Source organism: Bombus terrestris, chromosome 15 (genome assembly GCF_910591885.1).
Source record: "Bombus terrestris chromosome 15, iyBomTerr1.2, whole genome shotgun sequence".
Lineage (NCBI taxonomy): Eukaryota > Metazoa > Arthropoda > Insecta > Hymenoptera > Apidae > Bombus > Bombus terrestris.
This window is the reverse complement of record NC_063283.1, coordinates 5,491,714-5,517,971: the sequence shown is the minus strand read 5'-3', so window position 1 is coordinate 5,517,971 and position 26,258 is coordinate 5,491,714. Positions and strand designations below refer to the sequence as shown.

Below are 26,258 nucleotides of genomic sequence, written 5' to 3'. Positions count from 1 at the left end.
GCCCGAGAGCCATCACCACGAGCTATTTATGGAATATCATATTGCTCTCCTCATTAACATACGTACAAGCTCGATGGATTTATCAATGACATATTTTCGCGTCCAGTGATCGTCTTACGGTGCATATTTAATTGTTGTTCGTTGACCGAAATTAATTCAAAGCTGTGACAGCGTCTGCCTGACCGACAATTTCTCTTTTGAAAGAAAATAGACATTCTTCTTCCACAACGTTCAACTTCGCAAAATAAAAAGTAAAGAAAATTGTCGAAATTTACATATAAAACATAATCGACACAAGTGGCTTGTCAATAAAATTTTCAAAATTTCGAAAAGTAGATTCATAAATCTCTCTGGTCTGCGAATGGCTCGTATAAAAATGGTACGAAAAGGTGGAGGCAACGAGCCGAAAATACGTTAAACAAATGTCAAAGAACATAATTATCAATCACTTTGATTCGTAGATAGCTGAAATAATAATAGTGGGTGCGATACATGAGAGATAATAATTTGAAAAGACGCAGAAAAGAATGTCAAAAAATGGCCCCTGCGAATAGCGCGTATAAAAGTGGTACGAAATGAGAGAAACGATAAGCTCAAAATTCGCAGGGAGAATCTGCTGTTCAACTTCGTTAACAAACCTGTTTGCTTTCTTCTTGCAGATACTTCAGAACGACCAGATGATGAAAGGTAATGGATCCCAGGATCAGACAGATGGCGAGCGGTTCGCATTGAATCAAACGCCAACGAGTTCAAAGAAATCCTGTTCCTGCTGACGAATCGGTAACCAACCGATAGCAGGATCGTCCGGTCCGTTATCGTGGTCCTGCCATCACCGTTTAGCCATCGGTGCCATGACACGAGAGTGCAGTGCTGCTTGCTCCGCGTCGACCATCGCCGTCGTCGTTGGATCTCGTCTCGATCGTGTAACCAATTTCCTGCCTGAGAAACGAACCATAATAACGATCATTCCATCGATCAAAGTCATCTTTTGTAAGATTTCGATGCTTCCTCGTACATCGTCGATGGTTACTGATTGAGAATTTACGAAAATCGAGCATAATTCTTCCATTTGATCTTTGTAAATATGCATACACACACATATATATATATATATACAATGACGGACGAAAGAAAGTTTAAACGATACTGTTTTATTATGACTTTATTCGAGTTTTAGAAAGCTGAATTCTATTTTACGAGTACGATGAATAAAGGTGATATATATATTCGAAGAAAGCGATTGTTACCAAGATGGTGAAAAGCATCCAGTACGAAGTTACCAATACTCGTATATTATAGACTGAGGGTTTTTATACATTTATAGGAAGTTTATAGGAAGGTGCAAAATTGCACGGAATGCACATAATATGATCCACGCTATAGTGCTTCGCATAACACTTTTCCATCGAGATTCCACTGTTTTAATTACACCCTCAACAATATTAATTTGTATAAAAATCTCCAGTCTAAGCGCGTGCAAGTCGCAATTTTGAACTTTCTCTTGGTCACAACTGTACGTGATTCACGTTTGTCGGAGGTTCGGCTGGGTTTGTCGAAGAAGGTGAAACTTGGAATGCTGAATAAGCGTGGAGAAAGTAGAGTTTTTAAAATATTAGAATTCTTAGACGCAGTCAGGCTGACTAACTCTTCATCAAAATGTTGAGAATCCGCAATGATTTTATAGATATTGTTTTGTAGTTCTCAAAGGATTTGAACGATTCCTTTTGTAATGTATACGAATTTACTCTGTTTCCTTGCGTTACGTCTCTTCCTATACTTCTCATTTTAATTCCCTTGAAATCGAAGACAAGTTAAGAATAGATAATCGAGAGTGTCATTTATAAGACGAATAGTAAGTAAAATTGATAATGATGATTGATTACCATCGTAATTATTGTCATTATACACTAAGTTTCTAGAAAACCTGATTAAAAATTGAGAAATTAAACATTTGAGATAGACTTAACATCTTGCCTTGAGTTCCACGCTAAATACCCAACTACTAAAGAACCAAATTTCACAATTCAATGAATTCCCTCATCTGCTTTCAAACAATTTTAACGTTATCATCGTCCTTCGTGTTTTTACTCACAACGTTTTCTTTATGTTTTCCAAGTATTCATTGTTCAATTCCAACCATTTTATAGTCAACTTATATCGCTGCTTATTTTTGTAAAAAGAAAACTTGGAATGTTTCAACCTTTAAGCGAATGTGACTCGTCTCGGCATTCTGAGTTCACCGTTCTTCTAAATCTTCATAATTATGGCTCCCATCAGAAAGAAACGAAAGAACGATAAGAAGATTGTGAACGGATGACGATTGCAAGCTCGATAGATGGTAGAGGAATTTTTATTAATAAGTCGAACGTTTTAGCGGGTATCGTTGAAGGTTGATCGAAAGCCAGCACCGCTTAGAGGACGTTTTCGTTAACGCGAGACTACCACGACGAATAATCGACGTGTTCGTCACTGAAAGAGCCTGTGAATACGTTCCTGCTCGAACTTTGCGACTCTTACCATTCCAAAAGATCGTTTTCACTATCTTAATTCTGTATTTCGTTATTGCTGTACAGTATTGAACGCGAAAGTTTTAGAAACACGAATAAGAACAGCTGTAATAAATAATTTCGACATAATGGATAAATGTTTGAGAGGTTGATTAACGAATACTTGAAATGTACAATTCGGCTGTAACGTAATCTGGATTTGTTAGGTATCTAATTTGGATATTTGTCAAGTTTAGACTTATTAGGTATTTCATTTTTAGATATTTTCCTAATAAATCTGATTTTTATTCATTTTTATTAAGCAACTATTCTTCTGTAATTTTTACATTCGTAATTCGTTTTCTGTTTCCACCTCTTGGTCTTAGAAGACTATGCTAACGTAAGCCTAACGAAATAAACCACTCTAACGTTCCAGCGATTTTTATGTCAATTCTAAATCTTAAGTTCTACCTGTTTTCTCTTTATTTTTATTTTTTCTTTCTGTTTGTTTGTTTTTTTTTTTTTATTAAGAAAAAAGAACATGTGACAATTTACGTCGACGATTAACAGCGTTCGCGAATAAAACAACGAATTAACAACCTGTCGATCGTTAGATGTAAAATTAAGAATTAAGAAAACAAATTTACTTCTAGTTTCCTGCTTTTTTTAATTAACGAGTGACGACGACACTGATCCTTATGAACACTGGCCGCGACTTATTCTAATCGAACTGAAAAGGTAGCTAAACTATGTTAACCGACTATCGATCACTTACTATGATAAGTCTAGTTAGCGTATATCACCGCTCAAAAGTATCTGGATATTTATTTACGTATTGTTGTTAGATTGCGACTTAATCGTAATCGCTGTTATGATATTATAAAACGTTACAATGAAGTTAGTTGCCAAAAGCAGAATATTCCACGACAAATTTATTTGTAGATACTAATCTTTGTGAAATATTCCATCATTTTGAAAATTCTCCATTTCATTTACAAGCTGCAAGTCAAATAAACAAAGTCTTAAATTAATGGAATATGAAAATAAGATATTATGGAGATTCAAAGATACGATATATATATAATATAAACATTAGAAACACCAAAGTTTCTATTTGTTTTTGTTTTTAAACGTAAGCGATTAATTATGTAAAAAGCCAATTGACAGAAGCTTGTTATTATTTCAACATTTGCAATAATTACAAAGAACTGTACTCATCCGTGAAATTAATAATAATTTTCATCGGTTTTTACCAGTATAGGTATCATTAGCAAGTTTTTAAACGAATCATTTCGATTTACCTAATCTCCATTGATTCGCAATTCCATTAAATTCATAGATATTTCATTAAATCTTTTCCATTGATCTACATCTCATTACTTGTGTGTCCATTATCAAGGAAAAATTCACGTATTAAATCTAAGTATCCAGATACTAATGAATGGTTAGTATGATCATTATTGATCGTTCTTCAACGAATTTTGGTCCGTCGATGAAAACTAAAACTGTGTTCCACGTTGAAAGCCTGACTGCTTGGAAAACGTTTCATTTTCTATATAATAACGTCGACCTAAGTAGAGTTTTTTATACGAGTAATTATTAATGTCCACGATATATGTATTTAACAGAGGAAATGTCGTGAGTTTCTGCGTTTTTCTATGGAAAAATGATGTGGTGCCACGTGTTTTCCTGTCTCTTTTATCGTTTCTCCTTTTTTATTAAGATGAAAATACTTTGTTCATACGTATTATATATTATATACAGATTGTATTTATATGTATAAGAAGCATGTTATATATACATATAATTTATAGTAAAGTGATTGAGATTCAATATAATGGCCTGTTGCAAAGCACTTTATTTTTCCTTCATTTCTGTCACGTATTTTTAGAGCAATTCCATTCTTGGTTTACCAATTCACACGAAGAGAAAATAGGAGAAAAAAATATTTTAACAGAAAAATATAAATCCATATATTCCTGTTTCAATGTATCTCCAGTTAATCAAATTCAATTCGTAGACAAATAATTTTTCCTTCGTTTCTTGAGACTATCGTTTGATATTTTAAATAAAACTTTCCCTCGTACTTCGTTCATTCATATACTGATGAAAAAGGATAGGAAAATATTGGAAAATATATTTGTGCTAAATTAATTAAATTCCATTTGTAGACAGATAACTGGATGCGGTGCGAATAGCTTAATAATTTCACTCTTGTCGCACTCGAGTTGCTCAACTATGCATTAGACAATGAATATTACGTAGTGCAGGACACAGGTGTCCTTAGACGATCCTACTATCGTAACGTTACGTAGAATGTACTCTCACTTTCTGCGATGCTATTAAACTGTCCACTACTACAATCAACCAGTATCCAATCACGTCGCAGTCCTCGAATTTATATAATCTTCGTGAAATCAACATCCTCTTAAGTTTCTTCTGCATAAAAATCCCATTGAAAAATTTACGTCACTCGTGTATAAATTAATTTCCATCATCAGGATACAAAATCGATATAAATTATGCATATTGGTATCTTGTTCTTGCTACGAACAGGCGCATCAATTCCATCGTCAGTGAGACTAGAAATCCATGTACCATCAAATCTGATAGACGACAAACAGCAGAAAGAATTCTTGTATCGTTTCTCGGAAAATTGATCGTAAGAAATTTTGTAAAAAAAGATTCAAGTTTGTTCAGGATTGATTGCCACCAGAGAACAATTCTTCGTGATGAAACTCTCCTGCTCCTTGGTCATTCATTCGCGATTTCATAGTCATCGTACTGTGCAAACGTTGTTGAGTAAATGGCACTAGCGAATCGGAGTTCTTTTTCAACTGTTCATTGTCCGAAGTGCTTTTTAATTTGATGCTTCGTAGGCTTTGTTTGTCGAAAATTAAGCAGAACATTCTTAAAATGGTGTAGAAGAGATCAGATTATTACACAAAGAACGCGGTAACTTGAAATGAAATAATTTATTGCCATTGTCTTTTGTCCGAAAATTTTCTTCCATTTTCCAAACGGACAGTTAATCTGTTTAATAATTTTTTAATACCTCTTTCCTACCTCAAACACGTGCTATTTTCCATTTTATATTTTAGTGTTTTATTATTCCATTATTTAATTAATGTTCTGTATATGTTTCATTTTCTATTTTACTTTTTAGCGTTTTATTATTTATTTAGTATTCTGTTATCTATTATAATTTGTCGTCTATAGAACACTGTGAAATTAGATTTGGAAGAATCTACTTGTTTAAATAGCATTTTAATTGCGTTATTTAAATACAATTGAAAATTATTAGAATTATCACATTATATCGTGATATTATTATATATAAACTCACATATAAAGCACAGACAATCGTTAACTGTGACTAATTTTCGTTTCTTCATTTTCTATTTAATGGAATCTCCACCATACTCGTTGTCACTATCACCTGCTGAAATGTTTATTACCAATGGAAAATCCTGACAGTAGCAGTAGAACAGCAGAAAAAGAAGCGTAAAATAAAGAGACACATTGTATGTATTGCAGTCTGAAACTTAATCTCTTAATTAGTTTGCCTTCTACCTTCTACGTATGCGAAGATATCGTTATTCTTAATTTATTGAAGAGATATTTTCGTCATGGAACAGGTTAGATAACGATGATAAGCGTGACGAAGAAGCGAACCAGTTCATGAAATTGATTGCAGTTGTTACGTGTCTTCGTACTATACAGATTTCCCGCGACCTATCCAACCTGATAATGTTAGAAGAATTGAAAAATGTTGCAGATACAATTGTTTGGGATAATTTGACGGTGAGCGTCCCCCAGGAAAGAGATTTCTTGAAGATTGTATGGAGAAAGTTTCGAAGAAGACGTTACGAAGAAAATTTGTCCATCTTGAAAGGAGGTGACATCGAAAGAAAATGTTCCATTTGTCTATTATTTTCCTGTTCACAGAAATTTCTATTTCTTTGATTGATTTGCCGATTATTTAAGGAACTTTTTTTTATCAAATGTGAAGTAACAGAAATCTGTGTGGATTATAGTGTCTGGTTATGCTGTGACGGGGAATCTGATTGCTATAATGGGGCCAAGGTATAGAAAAGTTACTGTAGAAATAAATATAGGAAGAACAAAGTACTCGATGTAATGTACTTCTCGAAATTTCGAGAAGGAGGAATCGTGAATTCTTAAGCTTAGAACTATTGATTATAATTAATTATTTAATTTTTTTTTACTTTTTAATCGATACGAAATTAATCGATAAGAGCAGAGGAAATTTACAAGAAAGAACTTACATTTTTTATTGTGTATTCTAGTAAGTGTTAGATCTCAATTTCAAAATATTAAATTGGTTTATCTTCATAAGAGAAGAAACTGTAGAATTACGAATTAAATGATCGACACGAACCACTAACGTCGTAGAATGTCAAACCTAAAAATGACCGCAACGATCATTGTTTTCCAGTGGCGCTGGAAAAACAACGCTTTTAGCGGCTCTAGCTGGGAAAATTGAACCGACGTCTGGATCGGTGTCAATAAATGGGCAAATCGTTTCGCAAATGATCATGTCGAAGATATGCAGTTACCTGCCTCAATTCAATGCTCTGCCAACGTCTCTCACCGTGGAAGAATATTTACTGTTCTCGGTGATTAGTTGCTTTGCTTTGATAATTAATGATACTCGACTAAAATTACGAGAAATAAATAAATATTAGTTTGCATTATATAATTAATATTATAGATAATTATATTGCGAATTTGATTATTACATAGTCTATATTATCATTCATTATATATTAAATTTATTACATTACAAATAATATTCAGCATTTAATAATAAGTGAATAAATATTAATTTTCATCATCTTTCTTAAATGCGCTCATCGTTATTTATATCGAAGATAATTCACGATAAATCGGTTGGTTTGTTCAGTACGCGTTGAAGATGAACGTCAACAGTGTACAAAGGAAATTTTTGGCAATGAAATTATCAACGGAGATGGGCCTGATCGATTGTAAAGACGTGTTGATATCGAATTTGTCTGGTGGACAGAGGAAACGACTTTCCTTGGCTGGTGAATTGATTACCAGGCCAAAGATACTTTTCCTCGACGAGCCGACTACTGGTAAGAGAAAGTTACAGAAGATATCGATTTAAGGGTGCGTGAAACAGAATAGCGTTATGGATGATTATGATATTTTCAAGTGATTGAATATTATTGGAATATAATTGGAAATTTTTAATTCTTAATCGTCAATGCTACATTTTTTTATTTCTCTTCTTATTTCTTTTTGCTAGTATATCTGGAACATAGAATTTTATAGTGTTTTATTTAACGTGGATTTAAAACTGCTTTCCCCTATTTTTCTACCTCTCTACGCTTTATATCTTTCCCTTTTTTACTTTTGGATTTCTGCTCGTATTAATTTTCAATGTTTTAATGTAAAAATTTTAATGGAAATTTCCGTAATTATACGTAATAATTAAATCCTAGGTTTGGACATATTCTCTGCGAAGCAAGTGGTAGAGGCATTGACGACTATAAGCCACGAATCTATAGTCTTTTGTACTATTCATCAACCAGGAATGGACGTATACAATCTTTTTTCCCATGTGTTATTGCTGTCTGATGGGAAAACAGGTTACTTTGGGACTTTGGAGAACGCTACACAGTTTTTCCTCAGGTAGCTAATTAACGTCTGATAACTTTTACTATCCATGATATTTTCTATTTCAAAAAGGAACAGAAATTATACCGTCAAAAAATTAATACCAACTACCTTTGAAGACAAAAGATAAATCTTCTTCCTCTAACCACAGGAATAATTAAATAAATACTATTAAAGTCAAAGTTGCTTCAAATAACTAATTAATTAAACGGAGATATTCTCTTCTGACTGAAATCACTTGAAACATTATTAAATTCTGCTTTCAATAAAATCAAATAACGTTTAAATGAAACTGCATAATATCAAACAAACAAAAAAAATTAAAAAATGTCTGATATATTGTATGAAATCTCGAGTAGAATTTGACTGAAGGCATAATAAAATTCTAAATGCCAAAGAAACACAGTCTAAGCTACGAATACTTGAAATAAATAATTAAATTGAAAATAGCAATTCTAATTGAAATTTCCAGAAACATTGTTAGCTTCTAACTTCAATAAAATCAAATAAAGCTCAAATAATGTTATATAAAATTGAATAAAAATTTCTCCGAAGTATTATGTGAAAAATCGATTAAAATTCGTCTGAGATAATACAATTCTAAATGTGGAACAAATACAGTTTAGGTTACGAATGCCCAGTTGGTTTCGACGAGTCCGAGTACTACGTAAAACTCTTATCTCGGCGAAAAACCGAAACGTCCACGACAAATCCGAATCGCGAGGACACTGCAGCCGAAGAACTTATCGATAAGATATGTCGGGCATTCTCGCGATCTCCTCTCTCGAGGATTCCCAAAATCACCAACAGCAAAGACCTGGAGATCCAACCGCAGAGGTAATAAAAAATATTTTCGAAAGGACAGCAGAAAAAAAGGAGAAAGATGGTTTATTGAAATGTTCGAAGAGATCCTTGTGTTGCAATAGAAATAATTTTTAGAAAGCCTGGATGCGCGATACAGTTTTCTTGGTTGACGTGGAGGATATGGGTCCAAAGTCACAGGAGGATCTTTCAAGGATGGATTTCGTGGCTTTCTTATTTCGTGAGTTATTTCAATCGATTTGAACATTGGTAATCAACATTGGTAAACACTAACTCAAGTTTCGAACAAAAGGGAACTAATGGGAAACTTGGGGATGAAATAGGGATTTTTGTAAAGCACGTACACTAACGAAAGAAATTTAGAAATTGGGAAAATTTGGAAAGTTTTCGAGATATTGTAAAGCTGTCTGTACAAAGAAGATATTCATTTATGACACAAATTTATCCTTTGCTAGTGCTGTAGTACAATTTTAGGGGATGAAAACGACCTTTGAGAGAAGAGGCGTAAAATTTTCCATTTTGTAGGATGTGTCAAGAGTTCTAGATGAGAAATTAATGTGTTTACTTTTGTTCGTTATTTTGAATAACTAATAATTGATAATGACGACTGCTCGCCAAATTCTATCGAGTTTTACGAAAAAAGGAAAATTATTGTAATTGAAATTAATCGCAGCTCTCCATGGCGGCGGTGGCCACTTTTTACACGGGGATTAATTCGCACACGCAGGTGGGTGTGCAGAACGCGAGAGGCGCGTTGTACATGATGAGCTCTGAAATTTCGTTCACGGTCGCCTACTCTGTGATTTACGAATTTCCTAGTCAGCTTTTGATTTATCTTCGCGAGGACGGCGTTTATGGCAGCGGCCCCTATTATGTCGCCACGTTCTGCGGTCTGGTAACAGTATGATTTTGCTTTCAACTTTTCTAACCAGATCTAACTTCGCGTTAAAACAACTAACTTTTAGCGCACCTTAAAATGTTTCTGATCGTGAACGTCAAGATTTTGAGAATTTTTATTTACTCGCGTATATCAAGCTTTAAACCAGTATCCTGCCTTTGGCTGCATAATTAACTATGTTATAAAAATTATTTTCCTTCGTCCTGGTACGCTTCCGTGATTCGAAGAAATATAGTCAACTGTTTATGATGGTAAACGTGAAACATTGTCACATGAAAACTGGCATCGCGCTGTCTTATAATACTCATAATTAGATTGCGCATTTTCGTACATTTGTGAGAAATTTCAAGATGCAAAAATGCACGTAATATGCTAAGAATAATACCCTATAAAATATTTAATACTTGAATGAAGCTTCTATTCAAGTTCCACTTTCCTAATTATATTCGTACAAATGTAAATCTCATGGAGTTATGAAGTTGTTATGAGAGGAACAAGTATGGAATGTCGCAGAATCATTTCAGTCAGTTTCAGCAATTTAAAATTCAATTTGGCTAAAACTACCAGCACTTAACTTTGTTCTCTAAAAAGTAGAAATTATTTCTGTGCTATTGTTATCAATTAAAAACACTTTAAAACTGAGTCACTAACAAAGAAACAAATATTTTTCAGATACCAATAGCAGTCCTGAAGGCCATACTCTTCACAACAGTTATATACTTCATCCTGATCGCTCAAATCAATTTGTCCAATTTTTTATTTTACTGCTTCACCACATCAGTGGCTGCGATTTGTAGTATAGCGTATGGTCTAATGTTTTCCATTTGGATCGAGAATGTCGATGTTATTACGTCAATCATGGTACCTATAGACATGCTCTTCTTATTAACTGCTGGCATGTTCTACAATCTCAGGTATTATATGTTTTAAATAAATGCAAATTATAGCTTTGCCATTAAAAGCTTCGTAAACGACACTGAAACAATATTTGGTATTTATTTCTTGGGAATTATTTAATTAGATAGCTATAACTTTAATTAATCGGAAGTATAGGGTATTTAAAGTTCAAGATTAAAAAAAAAAAAAGGAAGAAAGGAAAAATTAAAGTTTACACTTGTAATGCTCAAACTTTGACTGAAACGAAGAAAATACCGCTCAAATTTTATCGAGATGACAATGAAAATTAAACGGAATGAGAAGCACAATAGAAAATATGAAAAGAAATGAAAAGACATAGAAAATAAAGAAATTGCGTGAAATAAATGGCTGGTACGCTTAAAATTGAATGAGATGAGAAAAATATCGCTCAGACATTGTCAATATTGCCTTTAGGAATTAAAAAAAAATAGAAGACACGATATATTGAGAATAAAGTGGCACAGAAATGAAAGAAAATAAAGAAACACAAACTTCTGAAAGGAAAATACACATTTTTAAACTTTGAGAATATAATGGCTCAAAATTAAATAGAATAAAGAGAGAATGACACTCAAATGTTATACATAATATTTATATCTTTTATTTAACTTCCTTATTTAAAGCATATTGGAGAAACGTTATTTAAAAATGTAAAATCTACTCGAGTGCAATGTTTGAATTTAACTAGACCATAAATATTTTAGAAGCAGATCGGAAATGAGCTGTATTTTCTTCACGGGTCAACAGGCTATAAAAGTAATGGGTCTTTGACGGTTTCAGGTCGCTGCCCAAGTATCTGACGTGTTTTAAATATTTCTCGATATTCTTTTACCTGAACGAAGCTCTTTCCATAATTTATTGGTCACGAATAGAGGACATTGGTGAGCACAATGATTTCTTAAATAGATTGCGCCAACTTCTGTCGATCTCTCGAGTACCAGTCGGAAAATCATTCGCAAACGTAGAAGATCAGTTTTGGAAAATTTCTTGCAAAGACCCCATTCTTGATTTGAAGCCAGAGATATCAATCTGATGAAAATTGAATCCAGTTTTTCACATGGTTCAGTAAAAACCTTAATCTAGCTCCAATATCAGTTCTACTTTTTTGCTGTCTTTTCTTTTTACATTTTGGTTGAATATAAATTTTAGTTTCACTAAAATAAAAGTATTTAATCGTAAAATTAATGGATTTTAGAATTCTTACAAATAATTCCGGCATATTAATTAAATAAACCCTAATAAAGGAATAAACGTGAGACATTAATTGGACGACTTAATAAAGTTTCTCCGGCTAATGTTGTAAAGTCAAAATTATTATGCGACCGCGTTCAAAAACTAATGACTTTCGGATAAATCGATTGAAATTTCGATTCGGAAAAAATGTAATACATGTAATTTACCTTACAACGATTTAAATATAATTAATTATTAATTCAATTCGACCAACTTTCTTTCAGAATGTCTAGCATCCAGTGACTTTCCTTGTCTACAAAATGGAGAACAAGTGCTATCGGAATATGGATTCGAGAAGACAAATCTCATCTGGGATTTCAGTGGTCTTCTATCCTTAACAATCGCAATGAATATTCTTGGATACTTTGGTCTACAAAGGAGGAGGAAAATTAAAACATTTTTGTGAATAACAATTCCACCGTTCGTTTACATAAAATAATTTATAACGAGCATATAATACATATCAACTTACTTAAAGCTACTCGTATAACTTAATATTATCTGTGTATTCCTTGTATTCCCTAAATATCTATTGACATTAGCGTTAATATCGAGAATCTGTGAATTGTTAATTTAATGAGATCAGAGGTGATTACGTCGATCGATCCGAGATAACAAAGTATTTAAGTTTACAAATTGAAAAACAACGATAGTAAGGAAACATTTGTGCATTGATTTTTTTTAGATCTTTTTTTTTATAAAGAAAAGTTGTAAAATGGATTGAGAAAGTGAATGAAATTAGAGATTAACTTAATTAACAACTGGAAATTAATTTAATAGACAGGTTCCTTGCGACTTCTGTGTCTGATCACCAGAAAGCCAGCGAAATGGCAAATCCCAAAAATGACCAAGAGGCCGATTATATCCATGGTGTAATGGTTTGGTAAGTAGCCGTACTTCTCCAAAACTTCTCGTCCGCTGGAGACACACGGCTCTTCCGGATCCGGCGAACAGTCTTTGACATGAAAGATTCTTATGTGAAAAGCGTGGAAGAACGTTTTCTGATTTTATTTATATTCTGCAATTTTATTTCACAATTTTTAATTTTTGATCTTGTAATTAATGCTCGATAATATTAAGCAATATTTGTATAATATTTGTACTTGTTATACCAATCGCAGAGTTAGATATTGTATTATACCTTCCTTTAAAAAATAAAGAAAAGAAAATAAAGAAGAATTTACAGTCCTACTAAAGATTGAAGAAAGTTAGAAAGGACTTCAAACTTCGATAGAAGATTAAGAAAACTAAAAACCTAGCAACTTTTATTTCAAGTATTTTCTCGCATGAATGATACAATTTGTGAAAAGCAATTTAAAATAACGAAACACCTTCTTCCCGTTTAATTTCCTTAGAGCGTAGAACGATACATGTAATGGAATAAAATATGAAGACAAATGTGATTAATTCCAACAGATAATTACGTACTTATGTGATCGATTAGAGGCCATTGCGTCAAGGAAACCGCCTCTAGGCCATAATAGAACTGGGATAGATATTTGAGCCACGCGATACCAGGCGCCAGATAGCTGAAAAATATTTGTAAGGGAACGCATCGAACCTGTACACGCTCGTTTTAATTAAACTTATATCTATATATATATTCTTTATCGCCGTGAGTGTATTTTTCAAATATTTTAGGAACTTAGAAACAAGCTATTTTAAATTGCGTGCTATTGAATGTGGAATTTAATTTTTTACTCGCGAATGAGCATTCGACCATGAGTAGGTTAAATTTAATTGAAGTTTGTAATCGTTCTCCTCACCCAAGATGCAAATAAATTCCGCAGAACATCAGGCCAAGGAAGTCCAACGGCACAGAAAATAGGGAGGCTGTGTTTACCGATTGGAACGACGCCGATAGAAATAAACCTGTCGAGAAATCAGACGGTTCTTGTGTGTTTCTACTCAAAATATCCACCTTTGCACGCTAGGAGAAGCCAATAAATTGAGATAATTTAATGAAAAATGCAATACTCTCGTTGTTGAATAACTTCTGCGATTCTTTCACGCTACATTTTACTGTTCCATAGTTAATTTATAAAACTACAGTGAATCAAAGATTACCTTTACCATACTTCTACGTAGAGAGCTGATTTTTATGTAATTTCATATATTTGTGAAATTTGTTCCATCTGGTAAAAATTATACAAAGTGTTCCGTTCTGAACATTTTATATATTTCTATGTATTGTATGCAATTTGTAGAAAAAATGTATAAAAATCGGCGATCTACTTTCAATTATATAATAAATATAATTAATAATTTTCTCTTTGTCTGTCTGTGTCTCTGAGACTTACAATAATTTCAGTTACATTGCTTTAGTAGTAAAAAATATATGGTATCCCTATAATAGTTGAGAATTTTTGCTTTCTTCTGTTTTATCTTTTCTATTGGGGAGATCCTCACCAAGAGCGGAGGCTGAAACGGCGCAGACAACTACAGGCAGCGCAAAGTAAACGAATCCTAAAAGTCCACCCTTCAGCCCCGTGATTGCGAATATGAAAGCCGCGTACAGCAATGGCTGTATTATCGCCCCGGGTATCTGAAAATTTCCACGGAATCCACTATATCCGTACATTGAAATTGGAGATTGGATTTCGCTGCTATTCATCCAGAAATGTAATATCTCGAAAGCATAAAAACCAGTATACAATTAAATAATAGATCACTTCGAAACCTTATTTTCCTTGGATCGGAAAAACTTCCAACGACAATGAAACAAAATAAAAACGTTTTTTACTAATCCAATAATTCAATAAATGTCTTGATGTTAATGTTACTAATTAACATAATCATTGATTTAAATGTATTTCCAATTTTTAGTCACTTCTAATTTTTTAATCAATGAGAATACCTTTATCAAAAGTTTTTCAATTAGAATAATTATAACGCAAAGGTAGGTGGACACAAAAGTTTCAATGTCTGTAACAAAATCATCTAAATATTATTTCCTTAAATTTCATCTGTGCGTATTTCGTTGTTAGGAAAAATGTAGTTTCGCCGAGTCACATCTATTAATATTCTATACAGAGATTGTAATAAGATTAGATACAATTTTAGGTACTGGTAAAGGACTTACTAATAATCAATTTATCTCACCAGGACGATAACCTTGCTCATGTAATACGGCGTCGGGTCGTACAGTCCACTGGCGATGTCACGCAGTAGAAGCGGCAGTTCTCGCGGGAATGTGTAGAAAACAGCATAATTGAACGTGAATACAGTTTCGACGACCACCAAGTAGAGGAGACCTTGCATATTCTGTATGCCACCCTGATTCAACGCTTGTCCCGTGATGTTCATATAGGGCAACGCTATCAGCAATCCTATAAACTTTAAACGTGCGTTTGTCGACTTTTGGATTGTTTGGAGTTTAATGAAATTTAAGAAAATTGGGAAACCGAATAGAAAGCGGATGATCGATTAGAGAAGAATGGAGCCAGAGACACAGTAAAGTTGACAAGAATATTGATTACAGAGTACAGTTTATGGCAATTTATATAATTTGAGAATATTATATTTTAAAAATACCAGGAAGGATAGTAAATTCTGCTTTTTTGGGAATATTTGGAGGCTAGTGATCGAAGCTAAATCGCAAAGTATCAGGCGAGACTCATGGTTCAGTGTTGGAAATCGAAAGTCATTGTAACTATGGCAAGAAAAATAGCTAATTACACTGGAATCGTGACTCGAGGAGCGTAACAAATTATAGTGAACGAGGAGAAATGCAAGCACATAACTTTCACTCGAAGGAAACAGACAGCCCGTGCAATATCACCGAACAATAAAACCGATACAGTTAAGAACTTGGGAATGCACTTGGGTAGCAGACTCGTTTGGAAGCATCGCACTCGGCAAAAGGTAGAACAAATTGGAAACAAAAGAAGAAACATGGTATACCTAGCAGGAAGTATATTGCAATCCAAAACTATAAATGCGGGAAACGAACTTCTAATCTACAAAGTACAACAATTGTGAGACCAACCTGAACTTATAGGATTGAGCCCTAGGGCACAGCAGCTAACAGCCGCATCAAGAAGATCGAAGCATTACAATCAACCATTCTACGGACAATAGTCAATGCTCCATGGTACATTAAAAATTAAGAGCTCAGAAAAGACCTGGAGATAAAACCGGTTTCGAAAGTAATCGCAAACCATGTTAAAAGATACAAAAACAGGCTATCTAACCATCCAATTACTTTAGCAAATAATCTACACAGTCAGCCTATCCCGAGGAGACGATTAAAAAGTATCCAAACGATTTCACAGTCTAACAATAAGAAGCGATATAAATAGCAAGGAGAAAATATTTACATGGTGTTAGTACAGTTAGTACAGTTAATGTTTATGGAAAAAATTGGAATTTCGAAAGAAGAAGGCATAAAAAGAGAAAGTTATGGTATATCCAGTACAAAAATTTATTAGAAATGAGGAAGGTTTCAAAGAAGATCAAAACAATTTAATTTATCTAGAGGAATGTTAAATTATATGGACTAGATGGTATTCTAAATTTCAACTTAGTAAAATTGTGCATATATTCATCAAGATATAATAATTGTGAAAAGATTTAATTGAAAATAGGATTCAAGGAATCGCAATAATCTATCTTGATCGAACATTATAAAATTGCAGGATCTCGGTAAAAGAAACAAAATGTAAAATCAAATTCCTTCGAATTCCTTTTCATAAACCTAGAATCGAAAATTGAAATAACATAAATTGATTGGGAAAAAGAAGAAACCAGAGATAATATAAATTAACTGAAAGGGAAAAAAGAAGAAAATTATGTGTACGTGAAACATCGTGTGAATGCAACATTCGTCTCTAACTATCTGACTTCGAACTATCTCATCTCCCATCTTTTCCCTTCAAATTTTCTGACAACTTGGAATTTAATCCACTACCATCTGAAACTCTGAAACATACGAAACAATGACCATGTGGCTACGATACGGGAACGATTAAAGCACAAAGGTGGAGAAACAAAGCGAAAGGGGATCAGACAGCTTATCGTGGTCAAAGGAAAAGCTTGTTGTAGGACACAGTCCAATGTCTCACCATGTACGTTGTGAATCGCAAGAGAAGAGAGGCTGAGTTCCTCTTGTAATCGACGTAAGTTCGCCACGTGAGCCATCGAAGCTGCGTCAGTGTACGTGCTTTTTTGAAATCTTTCGGAGACAAGGAGATCTGTGAGAATATTGCTGGTAGCTCGCCGGAATCCATGAAGCAGGAGTAGTCGATCAGTTTCGACACCTTCTGGCTGTGTTTCGATTTCTCGTATTGATCGCAGATCCAATTTACCTATGCAGGATCATCGAGTTTGTCCAGAAAGTTTTGTTTCCGTTTCTCTTTTCTTTATTCTTTTTTTTCGTTTGTTAACACGTTGACAAAATTTGATGTATCTGATATACTTAATATATATTTTACCCCATGAGTTTTATATATTTCGCCCTGAGAGCCACAAAGATTGAAATACACTAAGCTATAACATTTAATTTTTTGCTAAGTATCATGTTTGTCTAAATCATTCACGTCATTGAAAATTCTTCGAAAGATTTTGTTTACAGTACCTTTCTATAACTTTCAGCTTCCCTGCCACGGACGATGGATAGTTGAGAAACGAAGAACTCAGCGCCGTTGAAAGTTGGAGGACAACGTAGGTCCAAGCTGAAAGTTGCATTCCATTTTTGTAAAATAGTGCGTGAACTATGTATTGGTTGAATGGTAAGGAGTTTGAATTCTTTGGAATCTTGTACACATGAATCTAAATTTGTAAATCTTGTGCAAAAACATTATAGAACGATTACTGTTTGGTACGCGCAAAGAAAACACGTACGTTTCTAAACGAGTCACGTCATTCAAAAATAGCTGGATATCAATTTCTTTTAAAAGGTCCGGATACTTAAGTATATTTGACGTAAAAATCCTTTTACTCAGCTTCGATGTCGGCCAATATATAAGCTCTTCAAAGCAAAAGCCATCTCTGAAAGTAGCCATTTGACATTTTATGACACCGTTCGTAACATTCACAAATTATTCAAATCGTATCGTCGAAATGTTAGAATGACCGTAAATTTTATATGAAACAAATGAAAGAATACTGTTCTAAATAGCAAAATTTCCATCAGAAATTATCGGCTAATAACTCTGATTTAAATCAACTTTAAATTGATCTTAGGTCGAGTGAAGTTATCCTTGAATTTTTAAAAGAATACACAATTTTAATTGAAATAAACCTTCTGATATCAATAATAAATAGCTCCACATATTGATACTGATCCTATAAATACTATAGATAATGTAAATAATAATATAAAATAGAATTACAGGTAATTCCTTATTTATCTCAAGATCTGATTAAAAATGAAACGAAGCGTTGAGCAGGTATCCAAATAAATAAATAAATAATCAAACCTATCAAAGAATTTCATTGCGTCGGTAGAAGAACCTTGAAAAGCGACCCTGCCGCTGGAAAGTAGCACAACTTCATGAAAGATGTCTAACAAACCGGAAGCAGGTTGATGCAACGTGCATATGACTATCCTTCCGCTGGCCGCGACGTCCCTCAACGTCTTCACCACAGTTATCGCCCCATAACTATCCAACCCTGTTGTTGGCTCGTCGCAGAAGAGAATACTCGGTTCAGTGAGCAACTAGAAAGATTTTCTACTCTATGTGTATCTCATATGAAGGAAATTATGGGTCAAAATAAATAAATATTATCGTTGTTATAATATCTCATAAGATATGTATTTTTATAAATAAAACGACAAAATCTATCGGTATTTAAAATTTCAAAATTCGAAAACATGTGTAATTAAAGCACGAATTATGAAAAATAGTTGAAGAGCTTGTATATATATATTTTTATTTAAGAAAAATGTTTCAAGATCTTACTTGAACAGCCAGGGTGACGCGTTTCCTCTCTCCGCCAGAAAGGGCAGATAATTTTGTGGTGATACATTTTCCTAGTCCAAGTTCACCAAGCAGCACCATTATGCGTTGCCTTCTGACGTTGGCCCCCAGCCTCCTGTCCATTTTCATGCACGCCTTGATCAAATCAAGAACAATCGCCAAGTTTTAATGGCTGCGGAACCCAATCATTCGACGTTTAAGCGAATTACACAACGTCGACGGTCAGATGCGCATTGGAAAAGCGTTTTCAGCGAAAGTTTGAAATGAGATTCGGTTTCGCTTAAACGCGAAATAAGCCTTTGAAGAGTAGTTCTTTGATGAAAGATACGAGATTGATTTTTAACAGATTTCAGATTGGATGCTTGAAACTCAGCGTCGTATTATTGAGACGAGATTATAAATTATGATGGACATGGAAATCATACTGCGTATAACGATTACGAAGATCGTGAATAATATGGAGATCACGGAAGTTAAAATAAAATTAATAGAATAAGAATCATAAAAATCATGCAAGTCGTAATAAAGATAAAAGTCACGCAAATCAGAGAATAGAGAAACATACAAATTATGAAAGCCATAAGAAACATAAAAATCGTGTAAATCACAATATAATGATAAAAGTCATAAATATCGTGAAAGATGTAAAAAATAAAAACCATGAATATCATAGTACAAATACGAATCATAAGCATCGCAAAAGGGACAAGAAACGTTTATACATAGATGGAAAATTGGAAACTTGAAAATTGGAAAGTTAAAAATATGAAATTACATAAACACGTGCAGTCTACACGCACAATTTTCTGTTACATATTAAATAATATTTTTTCTAAGTAATAATTAACAAAAAATAATCTTTCTTATGGATTATGAAGAAATCGGCTCTGAAAGGCTTAGATTACAATTTGATATCTACCGATGATAAGCCATCCCCAATAAATATTTTCAATCAAACATCGGACAAAGTATAAAAGCAGGTGTTTCACAAAGAGATCGCCGTTCCATTATGTTTCATTCGATTTAAGAATTGATCTATCGAAACACATAATTCCTTCTCGTTACGTAAGACAAATAATCTGTACTGATATCAGTCGGTTTATCGATCTCGATTACGAGCTTGACAAACTGATGGCGAGTAAAAGGCAATTATTTAAAACCGCTAACTGCCAATCGACGCGAGTTTATCGAACGATTATTCTGTTCATTGTACCGTGAACTGCCCCATAAACTTTTACTAGCTACTGGGTAACCATTATTCGATCGATGTTAGTAGAGATCGATTGCCGCCGTCCATTGAAACGAGTATGATTAATCAAGAACGATTCATGATATCTATCATCGACGATAAAATATATATGAAACAAATGCTTTCAACGACGTTATGATAGTTATAGTATATCCACTATTTTTCATTTCGTTTCTTGGTACTTTGATAAATTTCTTGTTGCGAGGAAGATATATATAATTTAAGGAATAAGAATTCGGGAAACTAATGAAAAAATTTATTTTGCGTTTGCATATGTAGATTATTAAAAAATAAATTCATATTTTTATCCGGTGGACCGATATTTATTTGTTATTAAGTCATATCAGGAGAAATGTTTTTTTTAATTCTATAATTCTATAGTTTTATAGTTCTGTAACTCTGTAAGTCCATAACCGTTTAATTCTAAGGTATCAAAATCATGTAATTTTGAAAAATGTTACTTATTAATATAGATAATAAGAAACATCGTAAAAATCTAAATTTTAGACATTTTTAGGAGGAAATAGAGACTTGATCGAATATAGAAAGATTGAAGTAAATTAGAGCAATGTAATTGAACGAACCATGAATTCCATGTGCTCTAGGATTGTCAGCGATTCGATGGCCAGGTCCATTTGTGGAACGAATCCAGATATCCTTATCATTTGGTCGGTATCGATAGGCTTGCCATTTAACAGAACGTCACCTGTCGCTTCTCCTATCGATTAAAAATGCACACTGGTCAGTGATCTGCTCGTTTTGATATCAAAAATAGTAAAAGGACAGAGGATATTTCTCTTTTTATTTCTATCTATATCAGTAAAAATATATTTAAATGTAAATCATTTGTAAACTACTCAAACTATAGTTTCAAAGAAAAGGGAAAAAATTTTCTGCAACGAAGGTCTAGAAACTTTGTAATAGTGTATTATTGATTTTATTAATATACCTATTGTAATATATAAAACATTGATTAGGTTTCCCTGATAAAGTTAGAAATCGAATTATGCAAAATATAAAACAATATCAAAATTTAGCTATTAAGGTAACATTAGAAACAGATTTTCTTTTTAGAAAACATCTGATCAGATTAGATTCTTCTATTACCTTAATAAATTATTTTATCAAAAATCTATTAAAATAAAGAAAATCACTATTGCTATCGTTAATTATCAGGCCATCTCGAATTAATAATGAAAATTAACAGAACAGTTATAAGTATAACATACATATAAGCAGGCCAAAGAACATGATTTGAAACTTTTGCCGTATTTTTTCATATAGGTACCTTTCATTTCGATCTTTTTTGGCACAAATTTCATTCGTTGGTAGTTCTACTATTAACGATACCGTTTCATTCTGACCGCGGCGGATTAAATCGTGAAAAATGGAGGAAGATAAACTTATGAACCTTTCACACGGCGGCTGATCGTCGCGAGTAACGTAGTTTTCCCAGCGCCGCTGCAAAAACGACAAGTTCTTTTCAGTGAGGGAGAAGAACGTTCCATCCCCGCGTTGGGAACAATTAACCCCGGAATACTAAGCACTCGTAATTTTCGTCAGCCATGCTCTGAACATCCAATTTTATTTCCGTCTCTGCCTTCCTCCTCACGGTGCAGACTGTAATATTAAACACATCAGCAAACTGTTCTCCAAGCCGGGGATAAAGAGCGTAGAAACGAACGTTAAAATCTTAATACGGCAAGTTTAACGGCAGCAACATCTGTAATCCGTAAATTTTGCATGTGAAGATATGCTGCTAACAACGAGCTGATTAAAAATTTAATGATCCGTAAAGTTTACTGATTATCACACAGTTAAGAGGATAGTAAACAACTTTTTTATGGGGCTGGACGTTTTATTGGGTTGCATAGGTTGGATAAAAAGATTCAGGTGAGTGCGTTAACACTAGAGCTGGCAATCTTCAATATACAGGGTGTATCGTAATGTGTGGTATCCACTTCAGGAGTTGACAGAGGGCACAAAAACGATGAAAGAAGTTCATGTGAACATGTGTTCTGTCTTATTTTGTTTCAAATTTATAGTCATCTTTGTGTTTCAATAATCCGTACAGTGTTTATCTTCACAGCAGGGCTACCCTCGGTTTGTATTGTTTGTCATACACCTGGAATTTTTGAAAGATTGCGAAATTCTTTGATACAACAGCGCTAAGCTTACATACAGAGCGAGAATCGTAGCTGTAACCTTCTGTGAAGGTTATAGTTAGGTTGAAACCTTGAAGTAACTTTGGCACAAGATCAGATGTAGCACATGTTCGAGTGAACTTTTTCCATTGTTTTTGTGTCTGTCTACGTCTGAGGTAGGTCTCACATGTTATGATACACCCTGTATAAGTATCTAAATATCAATCGTAACAAATAACAAAATAATATTAATACATAATAGTTTATTGGGCAACAAATTCGTATGGATTTGGGAAAATGTTATACAAATCACTGGAACTTAAAAATACGCCTATGTGAATGAAGATACGTACGTATCTGTAGAGTTACTTCTTGATTAGATAGATCTTTCACATTTTGTTAAATAAATGTAAACAAACTGTGACTCGACCTAATATATCATACATAGATATACTGTTAGAGCAGTGAAATAAAAATAAATATAAGTGTACGTAACTATACAAGTGGTAAATTAAAAAAAATGAATAAAGAAGAGGGAGAAGTCGAAAATGAATCGCAAATGTAAATGATATTTCCATTTGAAAATGATCTACAGAACATATGACGAGAATTGAATGCCCTATGAGTATGTATATAGTTATATGTATATCTTATATTCGCCACATATCGGTGTTTTTATGTAAATTAATAATTTCTAATTTATTTAGTATTCCAGGGTTACAAGAAATTTCACGATGATTACCTTGGTCCCATAATCGCCATCAACATTCCTGAATTAACTATACCACTGACTAGAAGTAAATCAGAGAATTAATAATTTTTGGATTATAAATGCACCAGAGAATATAGTTGCGGATTATATATATTCAGTATTATTTCCTTGATCTTTTTAGTAGAAGTTATACCTCCATTGAGCAGTCGAATGAATTCTGTGTGCTGCAGACCGAAAATTGCTCGAAGACTACCGCCATTGACCTTCCTCTCAACCGTATATGAAATGTTCCTCCAAGTCAGACACAAATCTTTTCGTATACTCGACTGCAACGTTGGATATCCCAGACTGCGTGTCATCTGGAAAAATAGATCAATCCCAATCATGTTTATATAATGAATATATATTTTTCCTTAGGTATTTTTTCAATTATGCGTTGCTTTGTTCATTTTCACTGTTTGTTAAAAGAAAAAATCTAAATATTAATAAAATTAAACGAATAGAAATACGAATAAAATCCATTGCAATGAAAAATGTTGTCCGAAAGTTTTCCTAAATAGACGGAAGCTATTTAATAGATCTAACATTCTCCTTTCCTTTCTTAAGAAAATTGATTTACCAAAATTACCACCAACATTTTCAGACAACCGTCTCGAATTGGAAGCCATGAATCGAAAATTTGAAATCCCGAGCGTAGTTAGGAAAATCCAGGAAACTAGCAAAAACCGAACGAACGAAGGGATAGAAACGAAATCGATGTAACGTTCATTCAACTTCCAATGCGATTTTCGTGTTTAGAAAATGGATACCGCTGGCGTGTTCGAAATGATCAATCGTAATTATTCGAAATTACAGCGAATCGGAGGGTATGGAATGCGAGGAAATCGACGAGGAAGAAGATATAAATAGTTTCTTAGAGTGATGAGCTTGTGGTTATTCAAGGATCGTCGTTACAAGTAATGAACCTTTCCACTAACAGCGTCTCATTAAAGTGCCTATAGGTCAGATTCGATTACATAAAACACAAGTCCAGCTTGTGTGTCGTCATATCGAGCCAACTAGCTGTTGTTTATACTTATATAAGTTTGTACAATCGTACTTATTGTTAGATGTTCCTTACATAAATTCAGAAGAAACACACATAAAATAAAGCCCGGCTATTACTTTCACAGGAAAAGAACAGATACAAATATCCAGACTCGGTGGTCTATTAGTCGCTCCAACATTAAACATTCGCATCTTATCAAAAAAGCAGGCTCCTAAATTAAAATAAACTGAAGTAAAATATACAGTGGCCTGTGAAGTGTGGTATAAGAAAAAATAAATTGAAAATGAAGAATAAAATGTATTTAAATACAACAACTTGTTTTCGTAAGAAAATTGGCTCTAAAAGTGTATCGAGCATGCGTGTGTAATTTCTAATTGTAAGCAATAAATTGGTAGACCTTGGTAGCATCTCTCATTAATAAACATTTTCTCCTGTTCGCTACTACTTCTGTTTACCTTGCATTGATAAGATAATAGATTCTACAGAAAGAGATGAAAGAGTAAAATCCGCTTCGATATTTGGTACATTTCCGAAAGCAATATTTTTGTAAGTGGTGCGTTATTTTAGGAAATTGTGTTCATCGCGTCTGATTTATTTATGGAGAATCGCGTTCTAAAGGAAAGGATTAAATGGATTATGTACTGGATGGAGTAAGTGAATGTGTGAACAGTTTAACATGCCCCTACATTGGTTAATCAAAGGACCTAACCCTTTGAGTGTTAACCGACGCTACTAGCACCACGGTGATAACGTGAAAATTATTTCCTGCATTACTTTCAGCGATAAAAAATAGAAAAGAAAGAAGGAGACCATCGTGTAAATAAATTTACGAACATTCCACACTCTTCCCTCGAACTCCTCCCTTTTCAACTAAAATCCTTGGCCTTAAAAAGTTTCGGACTGCAAAGAGTTTAATTAACGATTACTAATTAAATCTTTAAACATTTAAATTCCAGAACGAAGAAAAAACAACTCTGACAATACGGTTATCATTTATCCATCGAATTAAATCTCATTTCAAGGTATACGTATACTCACTCTAACCGTATCGTAGAAAATCATCCCGCTGAATCACTATAATAAACAAATCCACAGGCATCCATCGATTCACTCACGAATTATCCACTGTATGTATACTAATCAACAAACTCATAAAATACTCAAACCTAACGTAACCACAAGCTCTATCAACAATTCCAATTAATTTAAAACTCAATAGATTGTGAAAACCCATCGACAGACACAAAACCACCATTACATATCGCCTTCACACAGAAAGAAGTGATTGCAAAAATCACTCGTCTTAAATAATTTCCTGCCATTATTGAAACAATGTTGCATGTAATATAACTTGAAATATTATCGTTTTGATGTAATGTACAACGCTTCTTTTTAAGTTCACCAGCAACGAACGTTATAAGTGTATGGTGGTTTTTATGGGAAGGTATGGGATACCGAGAAAGATGTGTAGAGTAACGTGTATATACGTGGGTCTGGTTATGGCGTTTCGGTTGACTGAAGAGAAGCTGGTTGGATTGTGGTAACCAGAGGTGAATGTTGTTCGCGACAACACGATACTATCGCGAATGGTTTTGTGGAGGAATAGGCGAGCGTGTTGTCTTATATGCAACGGAAGGCCGTTACACAACGAGAACTATGATACGACAAACTCACTGGTGGAAACAGTGACAGGATTAGCGACGGAAAGGAGCTTTAACGCATTCCGCAGCGGATTGGCGGATCTTGCGTTGAGTTAAAAGCTGCTTTTCATGGGGTGTGTTGGATGGTTAATGGCTCTTTTATTTATACACGCTCTTTTTTTTTTCTTATATTCAGAAGATTGGTGTAACGCGACGCTGTGTCGCGGCGAAAATTCCAAGTGCTAGTACTAAACGTGGACTAGTATGTTTCATGTTCCTTTCTTTTGAAAATCAAAAATGATAATTGTTAAGGTAAAATATTTTTCGCGAATTGAAAATAATTTTTGTTACAATTAAAAATAACAGCGAGTAAAATAATATTACTTCTTTTCTTGCAAATGATAATTGGTGAGGTAGAATTTCCTGTTGAATAGATTAAGAATAATAGTTGGTGGGAATTTTTAAAAATCTGTATTACAAGGGTTCTAGGGTTTTCAAAGATATAAAATGGTAGTGTATCAAAT

The 26,258-nt window shown here is 33.7% G+C and overlaps 3 protein-coding genes across 15 annotated transcripts in view; 2 read left to right on the top strand and 1 right to left on the bottom strand.

Moving 5' to 3' along the window:
• The window catches only part of LOC100644037 (ras-related protein Rab-32), a 57,186-nt gene extending 52,862 nt beyond the window's left edge, over positions 1-4,324 (top strand). For all 6 annotated transcript variants that reach the window (XM_012317338.3, XM_048412897.1, XM_020866729.2 and 3 more), the window contains one exon: positions 660-4,324. In XM_012317338.3, the coding sequence (XP_012172728.1) occupies positions 660-773 (114 nt within the window). In that variant the 3' untranslated portion in view covers positions 774-4,324. The remainder of the gene's footprint in view (positions 1-659) is intronic.
• Positions 4,325-6,165: 1,841 nt separating this feature from the next.
• LOC100644270 (protein brown-like) lies at positions 6,166-12,502 on the top strand. 3 transcript variants are annotated; one of them, XM_003401442.4, is made up of 11 exons: positions 6,167-6,384; positions 6,524-6,572; positions 6,946-7,126; positions 7,414-7,606; positions 7,976-8,165; positions 8,772-8,987; positions 9,090-9,192; positions 9,646-9,867; positions 10,543-10,784; positions 11,569-11,669; positions 12,246-12,502. In XM_003401442.4, exons 1-11 carry the CDS (start codon positions 6,168-6,170, stop codon positions 12,425-12,427), a joined length of 1,896 nt encoding a protein of 631 aa, XP_003401490.3. In that variant the 5' UTR covers position 6,167; the 3' UTR covers positions 12,428-12,502. The 3 variants fall into 3 exon arrangements, with proteins under 3 accessions (XP_048268862.1, XP_003401490.3, XP_012172739.2); XM_012317349.3 differs by having other exon boundaries at positions 9,646-9,873; XM_048412905.1 differs by lacking the exon at positions 9,646-9,867 and having other exon boundaries at positions 6,166-6,384.
• Positions 12,443-25,761, bottom strand: LOC100644150 (protein scarlet). 6 transcript variants are annotated; one of them, XM_012317344.3, is made up of 14 exons: positions 23,666-25,761; positions 23,240-23,405; positions 23,077-23,125; positions 21,602-21,651; positions 20,775-20,908; positions 18,924-19,076; positions 18,441-18,679; positions 17,597-17,693; positions 17,085-17,327; positions 15,124-15,357; positions 14,431-14,566; positions 13,788-13,893; positions 13,450-13,550; positions 12,443-12,976 (listed from the first exon to the last, which is right to left on the bottom strand). In XM_012317344.3, the coding sequence occupies exons 1-14, from the start codon at positions 23,681-23,683 to the stop codon at positions 12,795-12,797; spliced, it is 1,908 nt and encodes a 635-aa protein (XP_012172734.2). In that variant the 5' UTR covers positions 23,684-25,761; the 3' UTR covers positions 12,443-12,794. The 6 variants fall into 6 exon arrangements, with proteins under 6 accessions (XP_012172734.2, XP_012172735.2, XP_012172732.2 ...); XM_012317345.3 differs by having other exon boundaries at positions 23,675-25,761; XM_012317342.3 differs by having other exon boundaries at positions 23,682-25,761.
• Between the last annotated feature and the right edge of the window lie 497 nt (positions 25,762-26,258).